The sequence below is a fragment of the Geotrypetes seraphini genome, chromosome 2, assembly GCF_902459505.1.
Source record: "Geotrypetes seraphini chromosome 2, aGeoSer1.1, whole genome shotgun sequence".
Classification (NCBI taxonomy): Eukaryota; Metazoa; Chordata; class Amphibia; order Gymnophiona; family Dermophiidae; genus Geotrypetes; species Geotrypetes seraphini.
In genome coordinates, this window is record NC_047085.1 from 116,862,483 (window position 1) to 116,885,309 (window position 22,827).

Below are 22,827 nucleotides of genomic sequence, written 5' to 3' on the forward strand. Positions count from 1 at the left end.
TAATATAATGCAAACCACTTTGATGGTTTTGCCCTAGCCAGGTTACACTAACAGAAAAAAAGAATATTGGAAACTTACCACAATATCCTTGTGAACAGAGACCCCACCAAACTGAAGGGGTAAACCCATGCTCAGCATCAGCTCAGCCTCTGAATCCAGCTCACACTCTTCCACATTCACGCCATTTGTTATTGATTCTACCGTTACACTTGGCAAATCCTCTTCTTCTTGCTCTTGCTGTTCTTCTGTTAACAAATGTAAAAGTTGGTGAAGAGACAGCTAAAGCTATCTTTGCACTGAATGGGCCTGACAGAGATTTATGGCAGCATACCAAGGGACCCTCCTTATGAGGATATATTACCTTGTTATTCTCTAATTGCCCCAATTACTTTCAGTTCTTGTTTCCCTCTCTGCCTCTCTTGGTGTGCTGCAGTCATCTGCTTTTCTTACATCTTTAACCCTTATTTCACTCTACATCCATCTTCTATAATCCTGTGATCAAAGGTCTCTCTCCTACCTCTTAAGCTAATTCAGCTTTTTCACCTAAAGGCTTTCTTTTCTCAAGCATCCTAACACATCTTTGCTCTTGGGATTTGAGCTGCATGGTTTTACTGTCAGTCATTTTATTACTGGCATAAGCCAGCAATCTTGGTTGTTTTACAATTAGAACCAAACACTGCACAAAGTGACTGACATCCAGCACCATGTGCAATGAGGCAAAGGGCATGCATCCCCTTGCAGTAAAACAGTCAGTGCAACAGCTAAGGTGCACTCAGAGCAACATATTTACCTAAAATGAAGTCTAATCCCCCAGACTCATCATTCATCTCCCATCTCCTCTACTTCTCTTTTCCTGTAATAGCATCTCCTCCAGTCAGCCACCATAATTCTGTCCCCAGCTCTAAGTCAGCTCTCCTTCCACTCTGTTCATTCTCATCAACTTCCACTGGTGCTGCCTCTGGAATACCTGCTCTGTTTTCTTCTGGCATCAAGCAGCTCTGACCATGAGCTGCATGGTGCCCTATCTAAACAAGACCAGCATGGGAATTTGGACATGCAATTCAAATGGACAGCTGGAAAGGACTGTAGCTGCCAGTTCTGAGCACCCCTCAGGACTGAGCAAGCTCCTTCACTTTATCCAAACTAGGGTAATTTGTGCAGCCTTTTAGCACCGCCAATCATTTTGCAGAGTTGGCGCAAGTGTGACAAGGCTAAATAAAGAAAACTATTTTAGAAGCAGTGCCAGCAGCAAGCTTTCAGACAAACTAGGAGAAGAGCATATACCGGGGCAATAGTGTCAAGGAGCCAACGCTAGTCCCAGGTCTTCACAATGAAGAACACTGGAACATGCCTTATGGACTACCTGGCTCAATGTAACAGCTCCGTTTCTTCACTCTCTTGACAAAGAAGGAAATACCCTCGTATATATTTGAATATAAACAAGAGATAACATTTATTCTTCCTTTTTTAGGGTAAAAATGTTAATTTGAATATACGCTGATGGCTTATATTCTAGTAATGCTCTCTCTCCTTTTCTCCACAGCATCTGTAATTTCTTCTGTTCCCTCCTTTCCCTGAAGTCCTGCTGCAGCCGGCTCTGCCCCAAGCCTCCCCCACCACCCATGGCAAAACTGGAAATGTCTACTCACTTGCTCCCTCCCACTGTAAAGATGAATACCCCCCTACCTACCTTATAGCCCTGGTTGTCCAGTAGTGATCCTCCTATATTCCTGCCCATGCAGTCTCTGTACCAAAAATGGCTACTGCGAGATTGCCACTGAAACTTGCGGCAGTCATTTCCAGGATGCAGATTGCACAGGGAGGAGCGTAGGAGGATTGCTCCTGCCCCAGCTCACTACTGGACCCCTAGGGCTGTTAAGGTAGGCCCAGGAGAGGGAAAGGAAGTGAGTGGAAGTTTCCAGTTCAGGGTGCAGAGCCAGCTGCAGCAGAACACCTTGAGGAAGGGATGCCCTGGAAGAGCGAGGATAAAGTCCAAATATAATCTGAGACTTAAATTTTGATGCATTTTTTGGGGCCAAATAATCTTGGTTTACATTCATTCGAGTACATAAGGTAACTCCTGAAAGCTAATCACATACGTATTAAATCAATAAAACAAGAGTGGCATAAATTTAAACAGACCACCTACATGAGAAGTCCAAAAAGGCACTTAAGTCATCATAGGTGCCTATGTACCTTCATAAAATAAACTTCAAGATTCAGCCTAAAACAATGCAGACAAAACAAATTTGCGATTGCTCCAAAGGAGTAAATTTGTGCAGATACACATCTAATGACCCACTATAATAATTATTTATAACTAGCTGATGCCCCGGCGTTGCACGGGTATTTAATTATAGCAATAACACTGTAAATGGATTCAAATAAAGATACTTTATAGTGGTGAATGAAATTATTGTTTTACAGCTTAATAAAAAGTACAATATTCAAATTATAATGTGAAATATTTGACAAAATGAATACAATACAACTAACGCAAAACGTGATTATAAACAACATTTTTAGTTTCACCTCCAGGAGCAAGAACATATAAATTGTTGGGTGAACCCACCCTTGAGCAAGCAACATAGAGTTGTGGGCCGAGAGACCCCCAGAACATATCACCCCAGGTAGTGAGGGATCTGCATACCAAGTTTTGTTCAAATCGGTCAAGCCATTTTTGAAATACTGTGAGAATGGCAGCTTTTTACATTTTTTCCATTGACATGAATGGGTGATATCTGATATTGTTTGTAGCTCCGCCCACGTGTGCAGGTGGGCCGCGAGACCCCCAGAACATATCAGCCCAGGTAGTGAGGGACCTGCATACAGTTTCGTTCAAATCGGTCAAGCCGTTTTTGAAATACTGTGAGAATGGCAGCTTTTTACATTTTTTCCATTGACATGAATGGGTGAAATATGATTTTCTGTTTGTAGCTCCGCCCACGTGTGCAGGAGGGCCGCGAGACCCCCAGAACATATCACCCCAGGTAGTTGGAATTACTGTGAGAATGGCAGCTTTTTACATTTTTTCCATTGACATGAATGGGTGAAATCTGATTTTATGTTTGTAGCTCCGCCCACGTGTGCAGGTGGGCCGCGAGACCCCCAGAACATATCACCCCAGGTAGTGAGGGATCTGCATACCAAGTTTTGTTCAAATCGGTCAAGCCGGTTTTGATTTACTGTGAGAATGGCAGCTGTTTACATTTTTTCCATTGACATGACTGGGTGAAATCTGATTTTCTGTTTGTAGCTCCGCCCACGTGTGCAGGTGGGCAGCGAAACCCCCAGAACATATCAGCCCAGGTAGTGAGGGACCTGCATACAAAGTTTTGTTCAAATCGGTCAAGCCGCCCCAGAACATATCAGCCCAGGTAGTGAGGGACCTGCATACAAAGTTTTGTTCAAATCGGTCAAGCCGTTTTTGAATTACAGTGAGAATGGCAGATTTTTACATTTTTTCCATTGACATGAATGGGTGAAATATGATTTTCTGTTTGTAGCTCCGCCCACGTGTGCAGGTGGGCCGCGAGACCCCCAGAACATATCACCCCAGGTAGTTGGAATTACTGTGAGAATGGCAGCTTTTTACATTTTTTTCCGTTGACATGACTGGGTGAAATCTGATTTTATGTTTGTAGCTCCGCCCACGTGTGCAGGTGGGCCGCGAGACCCCCAGAACATATCAGCCCAGGTAGTGAGGGACCTGCATACAAAGTTTCGTTCAAATCGGTCAAGCCGTTTTTGAAATACTGTGAGAATGGCAGCTTTTTACATTTTTTCCATTGACATGACTGGGTGAAATCTGATTTTCTGTTTGTAGCTCCGCCCACGTGTGCAGGTGGGCCGCGAGACCCCCAGAACATATCAGCCCAGGTAGTGAGGGACCTGCATACAAAGTTTCGTTCAAATCGGTCAAGCCGTTTTTGAAATACTGTGAGAATGGCAGATTTTTACATTTTTTCCATTGACATGACTGGGTGAAATCTGATTTTCTGTTTGTAGCTCCGCCCACGTGTGCAGGTGGGCCGCGAGACCCCCAGAACATATCAGCCCAGGTAGTGAGGGACCTGCATACAAAGTTTCGTTCAAATCGGTCAAGCCGTTTTTGAAATACTGTGAGAATGGCAGATTTTTACATTTTTTCCATTGACATGAATGGGTGAAATCTGATTTTATGTTTGTAGCTCCGCCCACGTGTGCAGGTGGGCAGCGAAACCCCCAGAACATATCAGCCCAGGTAGTGAGGGACCTGCATACAAAGTTTTGTTCAAATCGGTCAAGCCGCCCCAGAACATATCAGCCCAGGTAGTGAGGGACCTGCATACAAAGTTTTGTTCAAATCGGTCAAGCCGTTTTTGAATTACAGTGAGAATGGCAGATTTTTACATTTTTTCCATTGACATGAATGGGTGAAATATGATTTTCTGTTTGTAGCTCCGCCCACGTGTGCAGGTGGGCCGCGAGACCCCCAGAACATATCACCCCAGGTAGTTGGAATTACTGTGAGAATGGCAGCTTTTTACATTTTTTCCATTGACATGAATGGGTGAAATCTGATTTTATGTTTGTAGCTCCGCCCACGTGTGCAGGTGGGCCGCGAGACCCCCAGAACATATCACCCCAGGTAGTGAGGGATCTGCATACCAAGTTTTGTTCAAATCGGTCAAGCCGGTTTTGATTTACTGTGAGAATGGCAGCTGTTTACATTTTTTCCATTGACATGACTGGGTGAAATCTGATTTTCTGTTTGTAGCTCCGCCCACGTGTGCAGGTGGGCAGCGAAACCCCCAGAACATATCAGCCCAGGTAGTGAGGGACCTGCATACAAAGTTTTGTTCAAATCGGTCAAGCCGCCCCAGAACATATCAGCCCAGGTAGTGAGGGACCTGCATACAAAGTTTTGTTCAAATCGGTCAAGCCGTTTTTGAATTACAGTGAGAATGGCAGATTTTTACATTTTTTCCATTGACATGAATGGGTGAAATATGATTTTCTGTTTGTAGCTCCACCCACGTGTGCAGGTGGGCCGCGAGACCCCCAGAACATATCACCCCAGGTAGTTGGAATTACTGTGAGAATGGCAGCTTTTTACATTTTTTCCGTTGACATGACTGGGTGAAATCTGATTTTATGTTTGTAGCTCCGCCCACGTGTGCAGGTGGGCCGCGAGACCCCCAGAACATATCAGCCCAGGTAGTGAGGGACCTGCATACAAAGTTTCGTTCAAATCGGTCAAGCCGTTTTTGAAATACTGTGAGAATGGCAGCTTTTTACATTTTTTCCATTGATATGAATGGGTGAAATCTGATTTTCTGTTTGTAGCTCCGCCCACGTGTGCAGGTGGGCCGCGAGACCCCCAGAACATATCACCCCAGGTAGTGAGGGATCTGCATACCAAGTTTCGTTCAAATCGGTCAAGCAGTTTTTTAAATACCTGGGGTGATATGTTCTGGGGGTCTCGCGGCCCACCTGCACACGTGGGCGGAGCTACAAACATAACATCTGATTTCACCCATTCATGTCAATGGAAAAAATGTAAAAAGCTGCCATTCTCACAGTATTTAAAAAACTGCTTGACCGATTTGAACGAAACTTGGTATGCAGATCCCTCACTACCTGGGGTGATATGTTCTGGGGGTCTCGCGGCCCACCTGCACACGTGGGCGGAGCTACAAACAGAAAATCAGATTTCACCCATTCATGTCAATGGAAAAAATGTAAAAATCTGCCATTCTCACTGTAATTCAAAAACGGCTTGACCGATTTGAACAAAACTTTGTATGCAGGTCCCTCACTACCTGGGCTGATATGTTCTGGGGCGGCTTGACCGATTTGAACAAAACTTTGTATGCAGGTCCCTCACTACCTGGGGTGATATGTTCTGGGGGTCTCGCGGCCCACCTGCACACGTGGGCGGAGCTACAAACATAACATCTGATTTCACCCATTCATGTCAATGGAAAAAATGTAAAAAGCTGCCATTCTCACAGTAGTTGGAATAACTGTGAGAATGGCAGCTTTTTACATTTTTTCCATTGACATGAATGGGTGAAATATGATTTTCTGTTTGTAGCTCCGCCCACGTGTGCAGGTGGGCCGCGAGACCCCCAGAACTTATCACACCAGGTAGTGAGGGATCTGCATACCAAGTTTCATTCAAATCGGTCAAGCCGTTTTTGCGTGATCGCGGCACATACACACATACATACCTCCGATTTTATATAGATAGATAGATAGATAAGTAAACAACAATTTATATGATGCAGTGAAAGGAGGATGTGCCCTACTTTCTTTAAGTTCAACATTCAAGTTAGAAAAGAATCATGAAAAAATCCTTGGACTTAAGCAAATTTAGAGAGAAAGCCGTTCAAATAATTATTTGTTAACAAAAATCTTCAAGGATGCATTATGGACTTTCTATATAAATAGCTGTTTGATAAAGGAAATTGCTCTACATTCCTTGAAAGAACTGTGGAATAGTCACATAGAGATAAGAGTTGGTAAACTCAACTCCTTTTTTAACTTGAGGCAGCTCTATGTAATACTGTAGAGTGATTTACCAGAAAAAAAAAAAAAAAGTTACAGCTGACAAAATAGGGGTTTCAGGGTTCCTTAGAACACATATCTAGGTTCGTTTCAATAATAATTTCTGAGGCAGCTGAAGTAATCCATGCAGTGTCACCACTTTCTCTTTTACTCTTTAAAGTCTACAGTATATGTCATTGCTGGATATCAAACTATTTCAATTGGGAATAAAGTTGTTTAGTTATGCTTCCTAGCTTGTATTTTCAACTGAAGAACCAAGCCGCCTTCTTGTTGGCTGTCGATGCGATCAGATCGAATGTCGGGCACCCCTACATTCCTGAGGCAGTGAAGGCTTCCTGAGGCAGTGACCACTCAAAGGGATTTAGGGTCTTCTGGCTGAGAAAATCTGCTTGCACATTGTACACTTCTGCCATATTTGCCACCGAGAGTACCAAGAGAGGGCCTCTGCCTATCAAAACAGCATCTGGGCTTCCAAGCATAGAGTAGCACTCTTTGTGCCCTACTAGCAACTGACATAGACTACCACTGTTTCGTTGTCTGAGAAAGCACAGTTACTTACCATAACAGTTGTTATTCAGGGACAGCAGGCAGCTATTCTCACAAGTGGGTGACGTGATCCAACGGAGCCCCGATGTGGACGCCTCACAAGCAGTCTTGCTTGAAGAAACTCGAAGTTTTGAGTCGCCCGCACTGCGCATATGCGAGTGCCTTCCCGCCCAGCGTAGGGCGTGTCTCCTCAGTTCAGATAGCTAGCAGAGAAGCCAACCCAGGGGAAGTGGGTGGGATGTGAGAATAGCTGCCTGCTGTCCATGGATAACAAATGTTACGGTAAGTAACTGTGCTTTATCCCAGGACAAGCAGGCAAGTATTCTCACAAATGGGTGACCTCCAAGCTAACCAAAGTGGGATAGTGGGAGGGTTGGCAACTTAGGAGAATAAATTTTGCAATACTGTTTGACCAAAATGTCCATCCCGTCTGGAGAAAGTATCCAGACAATAATAAGAAGTGAAGGTATGAACCGAGGACCAAGTGGCAGCTTTACAAATCTCCTCAATCGGTGTCGATCTGAGGAAAGCTACAGAAGCTGCCATTGGTCTGACCTTATGGGCTGTGACTTTACTGCAGGGGTGTCCAATGTCGGTCCTCGAGGGCCGCAGTCCAGTCGGGTTTTCAGGATTTCCCCAATGAATATGCATTGAAAGCAGTGCATGCAAATAGATCTCATGCATATTCATTGGGGAAATCCTGAAAACCCGACTGGACTGCGGCCCTCGAGGACCGACATTGGACACCCCTGCTTTACTGTGAAGGGGCATTCCAGCCTGGGCATAGCAGAAAGAGATGCAAGCCGCCATCCAATTAGAGATGGTACACTTAGAGATAGGACGTCCCAATTTATTCGGATCAAAGGAGACAAAAAGTTGAGGAGCAGTTCTGTGTGGTTTGGTGCATTCCAAATAGAAAGCCAAAGCACGTTTACAGTCCAGAGTATGAAGAGCTGATTCTCCAAGGTCAGAATGAGGCTTTGGAAAGAACACTGGAAGAACAATGGATTGGTTGAGATGAAATTCCGAGACAACTTTAGGAAGGAACTTCGGATGAGTGCGAAGAACCACCTTGTCATGATGGAACACTGTAAAAGGTGGATCTGCAACCAAGGCTTGGAGCTCACAGACTCGTCGAGCAGAAGTGAGACCAATGAGAAACACCACTTTCCAAGTGAGATACTTCAGATGAGCCTTGTCAATTGGTTCAAATGGAGGTTTCATAAGTTGAGAAAGAACAATATTGAGGTCCCAAACCACAGGAGGCGGTTTGAGAGGAGGATTGACATGGAAAAGTCCTTTTATGAACCTGGAACCCACAGGATGAGCAGAGAGAGGTTTCCCTTGGAGAGGCTGATGGAAAGCAGCAATTGCACTAAGGTGGACTCTGATCGACGTAAACTTGAGACCAGAATGAGAAAGGTGCAAAAGATAGTCCAAAACTGAAGACAAGGAGGAATGCTGTGGCTCCTGATGATGAGAAAAACACCAAGTAGAAAATCTAGTCCATTTTTGGTGATAGCATTGTCTAGTAGCAGGCTTCCATGAAGTTTCCAAAACATCCCTCACAGCTTGAGAAAACTGGAGAGGAGCTATGTTGAGAGGAACCAAGCTGTCAGGTGGAAGAAATTATTATTTTTTTTTTGAAAAAACAAGAAAGCACGACGAAAATCAACGATTCTGAGAAAAAGAACCCAAAACCGCGGACTTAAGAAGGCGCAAGTGAAAAAACTTCACGCAGAGAGTCGAAGACGGACTTCTCGGCTCCGCGGAAAAGTAAGAACTGAGGAGACGCGCCCTACGCTGGGCGGGAAGGCACTCGCGCATGCGCGGTGCAGGCGACTCGAAACTTCAAGTTTCTTCAAGCAAGACTGCTTGTGAGGCGTCCGCATCGGGACTCCGTTGGATCACGTCACCCTCTTGTGAGAATACCTGCCTGCTTGACCTGGGATAAAACTCTTACCACTTTGCTCTGCAGCATGCTCCCAAACACCTGAAGTGCTAGGTAGATGGCTCGAAGTTCCAAATGGTTGACCAACCACTTCCTCTGAGAAGAGGACCAGCATCCCTTATCCGGATGTCCCTCGCAGTGTGCCTTCTCAGCCATATAGGCTGGCGTCTGTCATCAGATCACCCATGTGATGATGTGAAGGGGAACTCCTCTGGTTAGAGACTGAGGCTCCAACCACCAGGCTAGACTGTGATGTGCTTCCGATGTCCAAGGCAGCTGCTCCAAGAGAGCATCCCTCTGTGGGCACCAGCAGGAGAGAAGTGCATACTGGAGCAGATACAAGTGCACCCATGCCTAGGAGCCATGTCCATGTTCGGAATCATTGATCCCAGCCTTTAAAATAATGCCACCATTTTGATATAGCTTTCAATCCATAACCCTACACCTCCACTGCCCACCAACCCAGCCAGCAGATTAACCATTCCCTTAACTGTATCCATAACATCCTGTTTGTCTGGTGGTAAATGTTCCCATGTTATTTTTGCAAGTCCTGTGAACTAATGAAAACATTTGTGTGAGACCTGCAATAAAACAAAACAAACAAAAAAACCCTCAACTCTCATGCAATGTTAAGTGTGACTTAGCGTGTCCTAATGCAATACTTTCCAGTGCAGTAAGTCCAGATTCTAATGTCATATACTAAAAGGGACCCCTAAATTAGTACCTGGGGCAATAGAGAGTAAAGGGGCCCTTTTACTAAAGCGTAGAGAGTGCCAATGAACATCAGCATGTGCTAAATGCCTTTGTGACCCACAGGAATAAAATAGGATGTGCAAAATTTAGCGCACAATTAGGCCCATTAGCACGCACTAACCTTTAGTACAAGAGCTAGAGCTTTGGTATAAGAGCTTTCAATTGACGTTTCCCAAAATCACAAGCAGTGGGATTTGAACCAGGCTTCTTTGGTTAGAATGTGAAAAGTGGTAATTAAAGGTTAAAGTTAACAGTGTTACCAATTTTATTTTTCTAGCAAAACTCATTAAAATAAAATGCCAGCAAATGTAAAACTTATTAGGCAAAACAATTAAGTGAAGTACAACAATTTCACACCTTACCAACACTGTCGTCATCTTCAGAGCAGAGCCCTTTCAAACCCAGGCAATACAAATCTCGATCACTGAAAGACATAGAAATAAAATAATTATTTCTTACCACAAAGTATCTGATTAAAGGGTTATTCAGATCTATGGGTCCTAAATTTTAACACACACACACACTGAGGCCAAAAAAAAAAAAAAGTTACTCCCTAGGAATTTTTTTTACTATTTTATCAGCAACTGCTTGGAATTTCAACGTGAAATTTTACAGCTTTATTTGTTGTTTCTATCTATGTTTATGTGCTGAGATAGCACATAAACATAGCATAGCATGAGATTATCATTAAACACGACAGTAATAATGACTAGTGATGCTAATCTATAATGGGGGTAGGAAAAGTCTCAGACATGGAGCTACCACCTTACCAGGTCCGAGGCTTTTCCTGCCCCCATTATAGATCATCAATTCTTATGTTCTTATGTCATTAATGATGGCTTTATCTTTATATGCTTATGTATTGTAAAACTACTATTATAAGAATACAAATTGCAATAACAAAATATAAATTCAATAAACCAAAAAACTGTTATTAGCCTAGTGGTGGAGATACCCCATGAAAAACCATTTATAAACAGTGGAGAAAAAGCCTGAACTTATCAACAATATACAGACAGCAACCCAATAAGTTTGTAAGCCAGTCCTGCTCTGTATCATAGGCAAAAAAACTCCACACTTTTCAAAATGTAATTTTTCAAAATGGGACCAAAGCCACCACTGTGCACAGGGAGCCTAGAAAAAGAACAAAAACACAGTTCACTTATCTTCATCGGTGTCACCAAACACAGCAAGTAGATCTTCCTGCTATAGCACTTCTCACGCTGGAAGAAGAAAAGGAACTGGATGATACCAACAAGGCTCTTGTTTCGCCACTCAATGGCTGCATCAGGGCAATCACATTCTCTCCCGCCCCATCCAAACTCGGCTCAGAATGGCACATGGATTTACCATTATACCATTACTTGAAAGAACCCCCCCCCCCCCCCCAACAGGATATCAGTTTTGGAGGCCTAATGCAAGCTAAAACTGATCTGGACTAAAAGGTCAGAAAAAATTGCAGAACTTAAGGAAGCACTGCAACAAGGAGTGATCGATAAGGCTGTCGAACTTCCTAAAGTGACTGAAGGCCTGTGTTAAGCTGGAGCTGGACACTGAGCATTAACTGTGACAGCAAAATTTTGACACATAAGAATGGCTGCTGCTAAGTCAGACCCGCGGTCCATTGTGCCCAGCAGTCCGCTCACACAGCGGCCCTTAGGTCAAAGACCAGTGCCCTAACTGAGACTAGCCTTACCTGCGTACGTTCTGGTTCAGCAGGAACTTGTCTAACTTTGTCTTGAATCCCTGGAGGGTGTTTTCCCATATAATAGCCTCCGGAAGAGTGTTCCAGTTTTCTACCACTCTCTGGGTTAAGAAGAACTTCCTTACATTTGAATGGAATCTATCCCCTTTTAACTTTAGAGAGTGCCCTCTTGTTCCCTCTACCTTGGAAAGGGTGAACAACCTGTCTTTATCTACTAAGTCTATTCCCTTCATTATCTTGAATGCTTTGATCATGTCCCCTCTCAGTCTCCTCTTTTCAAGGGAGAAGAGGCCCAGTTTCTCTAATCTCTCACTGTACAGCAACTCCTCCAGCCCCTTAACCATTAACGTTTTTAAGATGCAAAATCACTAGGTAGTAACATCAATGTAGCTTAAGATAATTAAATGTTGTTGAAGTGTGTAAGTTGACTAAATAAATATGTAAAATTTCTTGTTTACATTCAAAGTAGAAACTGAAAAAAATGGCTAAAAAACCTCTAGGGGTTACTTTTTTGCCTCAGCCTATATTATACATATATTAGTGCTGTAAATCCATTAAGAAAAAAAAAAAAAAAAGAAAATTATAAAAGTAATGTCAAATGCCATATTAAAGTGATGAGCCTTTAATTGAGATTTACAGTTTTTCAAAGATTTTTCAGTCTTAAGATATAATGGAAGGGAATTTCACAGAATATGGGCCATTACTGAAAAACTGGAATCCCTGTAAATATCCAAGAACATTGCCTGAAAGATGGCATAGCCAGCAAGCATTGATGAGAGGAACGAAGGTTCCTTTGAGGTGAGTAAGGGATCAGATGGCTAGCCAAGAATAAGGGAAAACCTGAAGATCGAATCTGGAAAAAGAGTACGTTAAACTTGAAAATAATTCTATAAGCAATTGGAAGCATATGTTCTACTTTGAGCAAAGGAGTAGTACAATCATATTTAGATTTAACAGTAAAGCAGAGAGCAGTATTTTACACAAGCTGAAGTTGAGATTATGGAAAAATTGTTAAGAGCACTGAGAACTGAATGGATAAAGAAGCTGAATGTCATCACAGTAGATGAAGGCAGCGGACATGTCCAACGAAAAAAGCACATCACCACGACTGCCATCAAGAATTGATCTTACATAATTTGTAAGACCCAAAAGTGAGTGTTCAGTTGAATGATGAGGACAAAATCCTGTCTGACGCAGGTGTAGTGCATTTGTACAATGAAGAAAGTCAGAAAGTTGTGCTGCTATTACCTTTTCAGTAATTTTAGAAAGGAAAGGCAAATTAGAAAGTGGCCTAAAATTTGTAATCTCAGCAGGGTCTAATTTAAAGGCTTTAAGCACAGGGGTGAATATAGCATGCTTCAAGGTAGGAGGAAATGTAGATGAAGTGAGACTATAGCCATCAATGGTCCTGAGAGATGATCCAAGAATCTTTGCAAGAGGAAAGCTAGATTAGGGCCGTTTGGAGACAAGGAACACTGGAAAGATGCAACTTACCTTTTTCAAGGAAGATTAAAAGCAGAGTTCTGAAACAGGAACCAAGGAAGAAGAAGCATCAGGAGTAGAAGAAGGGATGGGTGCTGTTATTGTTGGGGGATTGCCTTAACTGGGTGATCTTATTTTGAAAACCACGAGCAAAGTCATCTGCACTGAGGAAGTCGAAGATTGGAATGGGGATCTACTAGTAGAAGATATTCCAGAAAAAGAATAAAAGAACTGGTACAGTTGGGAATTATTCAAATCCCATTGCAAAATCTTTTGAATATAATTTTGCTTTGCTGTCATTAAAGAAACTGAATAATACTTAGAGAGGGATTTAAATTGGGCATATTTGGCCACAGAAGGGTTCTTTTTCCAAGTTCGTTCTGCAATACGTAATTGTTGCCGCAAGCGAGACCTGGATGACCAGAGCTGAGAAGGATGACGATTAGGGGAGATTAATTCAAGAGGGGCAGAAAGATCCAGAACAGATCAAAGAGTATTATCTCAGATCTTAATCTGGTCACACAGATCAAGGTCCTAAAAATTAACAGGAAAAGAGTCACAATTTTTGAAAAAGCATCGGCTGTTAAAAGACAAAGTTCAGACTTGCTTGGAAGGAAGAACTTTAGAGACACCAGATATATGGGAGGTTAAAATAGTAAGAGAAAACAACAATAAAAACAATAGATATATTTTTTATGATTCGCAGCAGCTACGTTTCTTTCTAGAGAGTAAAGGAGTTTCATTTGCACCATAGTGATTTTCGGTATAACTCAAGTCTATTATTATTATTAAACCATCGGTTTTCACTTAATTTCCTTTTAATACTTAATATGTGATCTTTCCTGGAAGAATTTCTTTCTCTTTGTCTCCTTCCTCTTTTATTGAGGACTATGTTAAAAAAGTTTAGGTTTTTCTTCCTTTTTGTTAATATATTGCTCCAATAATGAAAATGGAATTATTTCTGTATTATTATTATTTTTTTTTGAATTATTATAATTACTAAAAGAAAGATTGGATGTATTAATATCGTATATTGCCTGTTAAGCACAATTGTTGTTTATTTGAAAAAATTTAAATAAAGATTAAAAAAAAAAAAAAAGAAAACAATAAAATAATGAAGTGCTGAAAGAGAAGATCGTGTTATAGGGGGTGGAGCATAGACAGTAAAAGTGACATTTGCAAAGGAGACATTCCAATGTTGATGGAGGAATACTGTTCTTCTTTGGCAATGACTGAACCAGATAAGAAAATTGCAAATCCACCCCCCTGCATGGCCCGGGGGACATGCCTGGTGGAGAAAACTGTCATCATCAGGAGTCAACCAAGGTTTTACAACAGTAAAATTGCCTGGTTTTTCTAAATATAGAAAAAAAACATTAATTAAATGTACCTTAGAACGAAGAGACCAAACATTTAAACTTGCAACTTTAAGTAGAAAAGTATCTTCAGAAAAGTAAAAAGATGAAAGTTTGCTGGAAGAAGTAAACAGAACAAGAGTAACTGAAGAAAAGAGGAAGGCCTATCACGGGGCAACCTACGGCCCTATAGAGTAGGAATATGTGATGAATTATCGAGGATGAAAAGGATTTAAAATTAGAAACAGATTGAAAACACAATATTCTTAGGAGACGCACTCCCTTGTTGCACACCTGTGGCTCATGCAGATGGAGAGAAGGGCTACTAAAATAGGCAAAACCAAGAGAAGGACTACAGAGATTATATACAAGGCACAGGAACTTTTTATTTAAGTCAATTGAATTTTGTTTTCCAAAAAATGGTTCTGATATGTTAGAAGACATGGTCCGTGTTTTGAAAAACTTCTTCCTCAGGGGTCCTATGGGAAATATAATGAGTTGAAATATGGTGGAATATTATAATGTGTGTATCACCTGCAAGTGAGAACAGATGGTAAAGTGTGCCAAAGGTGTAGAGAACATGATGTGCATGAAGTGTGTATCTCTAAACCAGTGGTCTCAAACTCGTGGCCTGCCAGGTACTATTTTGAGGCCCTCGCTATGTTTATCATAATCACAAATGTAAAATAAAACAGTTTCTTGATCATATGTCTCTTTACAATATTATTATTAAGACTTAGTCAAAAGGAAAGATTTATAAACTATAAAGAGTTTTACCTCATGTAAAATTATCATTTCTTTAATAAGACGTTTTTCTGAGGCCCTCCAAATACCTACAGATCCAAAATGTGGCCCTGCAAAGGGTTTGAGTTTGAGACCACTGCTCTAAACAGTGGAAGAAAATACCTTGACTAAAATAGGTACCAGAAAGTGAGGTCACTTTGATAGGTGGAGCCTGGGAGTGAGAAGCAGGGAACTGAAAGCTAGAAAGACCGAAGAACTGTAAAATAAAAACAAGGGTTTTAAAACACCATGCACAGTCAATATTCTTGCTAGCCCTACTGGTAAAACTCACACTGCTGGAGGGAAGGGCTACTAAAATAGGTGCTAGAAGGTGAGGTCAGCTTGATAGGCAGAGCCTGGGAGTGAGCAGCAGGGAGCTGGCAGCTAGAGACTCTGGAGAAGAATTTGATAGGCAGAGCCTGGGCAGTGATGTAGTAAGGGGGTGAGGGGGCAGTCCACCCTGGCCAGTGGCGTAGTAAGGGGGAGGGTCTGCCCTGAGAACTATGCTGGTGGGGACGATGGCACCCCTCCTCCCCCCACCTCTTCCCATTCCTCCGCTCCAAGCACGTGCACCCCTTCCCTTCCCTTCCCACATACCTCTAGTTGAAGCTGTTGTTCAAGGCAGTCAAGAACATGCTCTTTGCGACCCTGTAGGCTCTCTGGCTGATGTCACTTCCGGGTGCCGTGCATAGGAAGTGACATCAGAGGGAGAGCTGATGGGATCGCGAGGAGCACGTTGTTGACTACCATGAGTAACAACTTAAACCAGAGGTACAGGGGAAAGGGGGGGGGGGGGGGAGAAGCGCGTGCGACAGGCGAGATCGGGGAAGTAGCAGGGGGAAGATGAGGGTGGGCATCACTGCCCTGGGCACCTGTCACCCTCACTACGCCCACTGAGCCTGGGAGTGAGAAGCAGGGAGCTGGCAGCTAGAAAGGCTGGAGAAGAACTGAAAAATAAAAACCAAAGTAACAGGTATTAAAACAAGGGTCAAAACACCATGCACAGTCAAAATTCTTGCTAGCACTACTGGTAAAACTACTGAAGTAGCTAAATCATCACACTCTGTTATCACTTATATTAAAACCAAGGTGCAAATGATATTTAGAGTAAGTTACCTGCAACTCAAGAATGACCCTGCCTAAACTCCAAAAAGCTGGAGTTTTATTGCTGAGCGATATGCCCCCCCCCCCTTTAACATAACCGTACAAATACTGTAAATCCCTTCTTTCTTCATCCTAATAAGAATCACAATCAAAGGACAAAGGCCTTTCAGAACGACACCAAACAGCATGACCACACCAGAAAAAAAAATAGGACTGAAAACAAAACCATTTTCTTATGTCACACCGAATTTTCACTGCACTTTATTAAGAAATAAACATGCAATATAGATGACACAGTTGAGAAGGGTTTACATACTCTACAAAAGCTCTGGAGCAAAGGCACAGGATGCTCTGCGTCTCATCCAGATCCTCGACGCAAAGGACCATTTCGGCCACTCGGCTCCACTTCTCGCACAGCATCTCACCAGCGAACTATCAAAGACCCCGGCAGGCCTCCCGCACGCACGTGGAAGAAGGTAGCGTTCTAAGCACGCGACAACTACCGCCAGGACCAGCAACACAGAATCGAACCCTCCAGCGTGATGTTCCACACGTCATCTGGTCGTTCGGATTAACGGGGCGGAGCAGAGAGATGCGACAGTTTAGCCACACCTCTTTAGAGCCGAAAATGAAAGGAAAGAGGGAGGAAATGTATAGGACGCCCGGAGGAGGAGAAACTTGGCTCTTCCCCCCGAGTGTGTTACACGGAAAGAGGCTCGGGCAGTTGCCCTCTGCGTTTGTCTCTAGGACTAGTTGGAGATTTCTGGGGCCGGAACCAGAGAACGAAAGTCGGAACCAAAGGACGGGGAGCATGTCGCCGACAGGAAATGGTACGAACAATGCCGGTGTCTTAGTAGCTACTGGGTGGGGCTTATATCGGGGAGGGGAATGCTAGTAACTGCTGCTATCAGGTAATTCTTACCCTCCCCATAGGGGGAAATTTGACGGAGATGGGCTCCAGAGTAATCTAAGGAAATACTTCTTTATAGAAAGGGTGGTAGAATGGCTACAGCCCAAAGTGAAGGTGGTATAGATGAAGACTGGATTCAGAGAAAGAATGAACCAAGCAGCACACAGGATCTTCCAAGGAGAGGCAGGGATAGTAGATAGCATGATTGGGCAGATTGGCGACCATATGGGTTTTATTTTATGTCATTTTCCGGGGGGGGGGGGGGAGGTTGTGTGTGTTCTTAAAAATACAGTATAGTTCTTTGAAGTGTGACCTTTTCATTGGACTAACTGTAGCAATGCATTTCTTGACTAGCTTTTGGGCATTAACAATGAGCATAGAGAAATGAGGGAGGGGAAAGTTTCATATCTTCCTACAGTTTAACAGTTTACAATTACATCTCTATGTTAAACCAGTGGCTCTCAAACCTGCCCTGCCAACCAAATTGGATTTTCAGGATATTCCTGACAAATATCAATATAATAAAACAGATCAGATTGACTCACATCATAAACCATAATTTCTAGTGCAATAGGTGTATCATTCTGGATGGATGGGTATTCAATCTGAACCCGTAAACTGTGCAGAAGCTATTAATCACAGATTTCAACTCCTCCTCATCTAGTGCACTGTGCTGCCCCCTTCAGTTTTTCCTTTCACACTCAATCTGGATGGTGTCATTCTGATCTGCTCTATTTAAAGCTTTTTTTTTATTTTCAGGTTTTTAGTCTGAATTTTGGAGGTTTTGGTGCCCATAGGTCCACAGTGTTACTGGGGCAACTCTGCCTGGGAGAAGAAGAAGACTAGGTATCTACAGTTGTCGGGCCATTGCCTTGAGTACCTGTTCAGTCAGCAGACGACACAAAGCTATGCCGGGCAATCAGATCGCAGAAGGATAGCGAGGAACTCCTGAGTGACTTGTGCCAGTTAGAGAAATGGGTGGAGAAATGGCAGATGAAGTTTAATGTGGAAAAGTGCAAAGTAATGCATTTAGGTAGAAAGAACAATGAACACGAATGTAGAATGTCAGGTGCAACTCTGGGCAAGAGCGAACAAGAAAAGGACCTGGGTGTACTGATAGATAGGACCCTGAAGCCATTGGCACAATGCGCGGCAGCAGCAAAGAAAGCAAATAGAATGTTAGGCATGATAAAGAAAGGAATCACGAGTAGATCGGAGAAAGTTATAATGCTGCTTTATAGAGCAATGGTCAGACCACACTTGGAATACTGTGTCCAACATTGGTCTCCCAACCTAAAGAAGGATATAAAACTGCTGGAGAGGGTGCAGAGACAAGTAACGAAGCTAATAAAAGGTATGGAGAACTTGGAATATGAGGAACGACTTAAGAGACTGGGATTGTTCTCCCTTGAAAAAAGGAGACTGTGAGAGGATATGATCGAGACTTTCAAAATACTGAAAGGAATCGACAGAATAAAGCAGGAAAAAAAATTACTTGCAATGTCCAATGTGACATGGACAAGAGGACATGGACTGAAGCTAAGGGGGACAAATATCAGGAAGTTCTGCTTCACGCAACGAGTGGTGGACACCTGGAATGCCCTCCCAAAGGAGGTTATTGCGGAATCCACCGTTCTAGGATTTAAATGCAAACTAGATGCACATCGAGAGGCATAGAGAGATATGGGTGACTAAAATTATGCCAGGTGAACACCTGGCTGGGTCTCCGCGTGGGCGGATCGCCAGACTTGATGGACCGAATGTCTGATCCAGAGATAGCAGTACTTATGTTCTTAAGAAGCTCGCTCTTAGAAGCTAGCTCGCCCTCTGATTAATCATCAAGAGTTTGAGTGCAGGCTGTTTTTGCCCTGTAGTGAGTGGATGGGTGGGGATGATGCTGGAGGACCTTACCAGATTACCACAAAACAGATTTCTTTTTAATTCATCAAGTCGCTAGGACTCGAACACGAGTTGATGGTATCTAACACAGGCTACTGGTGTGTTCCATCTCCTCCTTTCATGCAAGGGTCCATGGGGGTCCGAGACTTGTCTGACTGACAGACGAAGATCTCATCGTTTTGGAACTGGCCATTCATTTTTGAGGGAGTATTACTTCTCCATATCCCAGGTGTACATGTGAGCTGAAGCAGGCTGAGGCACTATTACAGCACAGCATGTGAATGGGGGGGAGGGGGTGGTCTTTAAAATGTATTTTAAAGGTTTCTGAGGTTTCCCAGAGGGTTTCCTTTCCCCCAAATTCCCTTTTTTAGGTGTTTTTGTGCTGTAGTGTGGCTGTTTTTAGCCATTTTTGGTGCTAAAATGCTGCTGCGGCAGCCATCCCAATTTTGTTTTTAAAGCCTCCATCTGCCTTAAAACACTTCATTTTTACTTAAAAACATCATTGATGGACTCATCAGACCTAAATACCCCTATATCATGCCAGCTATAGAAATAAGTAGTAGTAGTAGATTTGCTCTGGATTGCTAGCCGAGGAGCGATGATGTGCTGCGGGACACATGAGGGAGTGGGAGCCTTAGGCTTAGCCCCCTTGGATGTCTCTAGGTCTGGGGAGCCACAGGGAGTAAAGTGCTTCTAGAACCCCTGGGTAGTGGTTTGGCAAAGCACAGATGCCATAGAGCCCAAGAAAAGGAAACTGGACTCTTCCATAGGGGTCCCAGAGCTACCTAAGCAGAGATTCACCTCTGACTTTGTGAATCTCATGTGGCAGGCCTGTTTTAAACTGCCTGGTTTCATCACAGCTGCGTGGAGATGCGACGGAGGTAGCACAAGGAAATCTGCTCACTGAGGGTGCGCCCCCCTCAGAACAAGACCCTGTTCAAGAGGATCTAGACGGTGCAGACAGAGTCTATTTCTATGCTTTTGCTTTCTCAAAATGTAGTTCCCTGATGAGTGATGCAGGATCCCAAATAGGGTCTAATAGCCAGGAGGCAGTGGTAGCCCTGAAACAGGGAAATGACCAGTCTGTTCAATGCTTGTCTAAGTCCATGGCGTTACTGGAAATCATTACAGACTCTTTGCGAGAATTAAATCTAGTGCCACAGACTGGTCATTTCCCTGTTTCAGGGCTACCACTGCCTCCTGGCTATTAGACCCTATTTGGGATCCTGCATCACTCATCAGGGAACTACATTTTGAGAAAGCAAAAGCATAGAAACAGACTCTGTCTGCACCGTCTAGATCCTCTTGAACAGGGTCTTGTTCTGAGGGGGGCGCACCCTCAGTGAGCAGATTTCCTTGTGCTACCTCCGTCGCATCTCCACGCAGCTGTGATGAAACCAGGCAGGTTTGGCAAAGCACAGATGCCATAGAGCCCAAGAAAAGGAAACTGGACTCTTCCATAGGGGTCCCAGAGCTACCTAAGCAGAGATTCACCTCTGACTTTGTGAATCTCATGTGGCAGGCCTGTTTTAAACTGCCTGGTTTCATCACAGCTGCGTGGAGATGCGACGGAGGTAGCACAAGGAAATCTGCTCACTGAGGGTGCGCCCCCCTCAGAACAAGACCCTGTTCAAGAGGATCTAGACGGTGCAGACAGAGTCTATTTCTATGCTTTTGCTTTCTCAAAATGTAGTTCCCTGATGAGTGATGCAGGATCCCAAATAGGGTCTAATAGCCAGGAGGCAGTGGTAGCCCTGAAACAGGGAAATGACCAGTCTGTTCAATGCTTGTCTAAGTCCATGGCGTTACTGGAAATCATTACAGACTCCTTGCGAGAATTAAATCTAGTGCCCTGTCAATATTGAACTGTCATGAGCGGTGTGAAGTATCTGCCCACATCCTTTCCCTGGCATCCTGACATTAATGTGTTAGTCATAGAGCATTGGGATGCTCCTGAAGGGTCTTTATAGGTGGCCAAGACAATGACAAGGCTCAATAATGTCAGCAGCGATTTGTCTCCAACTTACCTTTCCTCTCATTTTGAGTTATATAGGTCCATGAGGGTTACTCGAAGTTTTCACCTATTTACCTATCCTAAATAAAAATCTTGTCGTTATAAAACGTTTTTGGATAGGACTCTTGCATTTCAGGCAGGTAAATTGCAAACTTGGTTAAGTGAATGTATCCATCAAGCCTTATCCTATTGCTCTTTTCAGAAATTAGTTTAGATCAATCTGTTTGATAAATTTATTACCTGATTTTAGGTGACTTTTTAAGGCTGTAACTGTTGCATTTTTTATATAATTGTATTTTTGTCCAGTCCTCTTCCATGAAAACCGCCTAGAATTGCTGGTGATGGCAGTATAAAAGAATAAAGTTATTATTATTTATACTGTAGAAAGTGGATTCCCTAGCAACCCAGGTGACTAAACGCACCTCTCTCCCGAGCAAGAATCTTGAAGGATTTGTAGGATCACAGAGGCATTAATGCTGCAGCAACAGCTTCGTTTGTGACCCATGCCTGCCTTACCAGGTTGAGGAGGAGTCTTCCAGTGAATGATGACAACGACCCTGCCCCCCCCCTCGCCCCACTTATTCAGGCAAGGGTAGATTATTAGCTGATGCACTTTATGATATTATCAGAGTTATGAGCAAAGTTTCTACTTATTCCATCTCGGCTGGATCAGACAATGGGTGGGAGATTCAGCTTCTAAGGCTATGCTTAGTAAACTGCTCTTCAACGGGCAGAAGTTATTTAGTAAGGTCTTGGTAGATCTTGTGGCGGATCGTCAGCCAAAATCTTTACCAGACAGCAGATTCTGGCCCCTAGAGGAGTGGAGCAATCTAATTTTTGAGGCTTACTTTGCTGTAGGCAATTCACAGGTGGAGCTGCAAACCAGAGAGCCTATTGAGGTTCTCAACAAACGTTTGCTGGTGCCCGATGACCACAGACCTCCGGCTCTCATCCAGTGTCGGTTGCCAAAAAGGAAAAATGACACCAGGGCAGAGACCTTCTTCCCTCTGTTAGGGGGAAGGCTTTTGGACTATGTGGAAGTCTGGATGCAAATCACAATGGACCACTGGGTGCTCAAGATCCTTCAAGATCAAATTTGCCCATTCTTTGCATGATTTATTCATGACCTCTTCACCAGGAAGGCTGTAGGAAGAGGGCAAAGTACTGACAACAGTACAACATCTGATAGCCATTCAAGCTGTAGAGCCCATTCCAGCAGAAGAAACAGACTTGGGCAGATACTTCATAGTGCCAAAGAAAGGATCAGAGGACTGGAGACCCATTCTGGATCTCAATGCACTTTGAAAATACCATGGTTCCACTTGGAGACAGTCCGCCCGGTCATTGTGGCAGTGGCTTCAGGGGAGTTCCTGGCTTCTCTGAATTTACATTCTGCTGACTGAGCTTTTCAATGCATCTCTAGAGTCAGGAGTCGTACAGGAAGACTGGAGAAGGGCGGATGTGGTCCCTCGCCACAAAAGTGGAAATAAGGAAGAAGTAGGGAATTACAGGCCAGTAAGTCTGACTTCTGTGGTAAGCAAATTAATGGAAACACTTTTAAAACAAAGAATGGTCAAGTTTCTGGAATCCTGTGGATTACAGGACTGGAGGCAACATGGATTTACTAGAGCAGGGATCTCAAAGTCCCTCCTCGAGGGCCGCAATCCAGTTAGGTTTTCAGGATTTCCCCAATGAATATGCATTGAAAGCAGTGCACATAGATCTCATGCATATTCATTGGGGAAATCCTGAAAATCCGACTGGATTGCGGCC

General features: G+C 43.4%; 2 protein-coding genes across 10 annotated transcripts in view; one reads left to right on the forward strand and one right to left on the reverse strand.

Moving 5' to 3' along the window:
• Positions 1–16,828, reverse strand: part of TGS1 (trimethylguanosine synthase 1) — a 133,626-nt gene extending 116,798 nt beyond the window's left edge. Inside the window, exons 1-3 of the mRNA XM_033933639.1 lie at positions 16,548–16,828; positions 10,165–10,226; positions 79–245 (exon numbers count right to left, since the gene is read on the reverse strand). Coding sequence (XP_033789530.1) covers positions 79–245; positions 10,165–10,226; positions 16,548–16,651 — 333 coding nt within the window. The 5' untranslated portion in view covers positions 16,652–16,828. The remainder of the gene's footprint in view (positions 1–78; positions 246–10,164; positions 10,227–16,547) is intronic.
• A 47-nt stretch (positions 16,829–16,875) lies between these two features.
• TMEM68 (transmembrane protein 68) overlaps positions 16,876–22,827 on the forward strand; it is a 51,253-nt gene continuing 45,301 nt past the window's right edge. For 7 of the 9 annotated variants that reach the window (XM_033933649.1, XM_033933648.1, XM_033933643.1 and 4 more), the window contains exon 1: positions 17,076–17,142. In XM_033933649.1, the coding sequence (XP_033789540.1) occupies positions 17,120–17,142 (23 nt within the window). In that variant the 5' untranslated portion in view covers positions 17,076–17,119. The other 2 variants (XM_033933644.1, XM_033933645.1) reach the window with 2 other exon arrangements.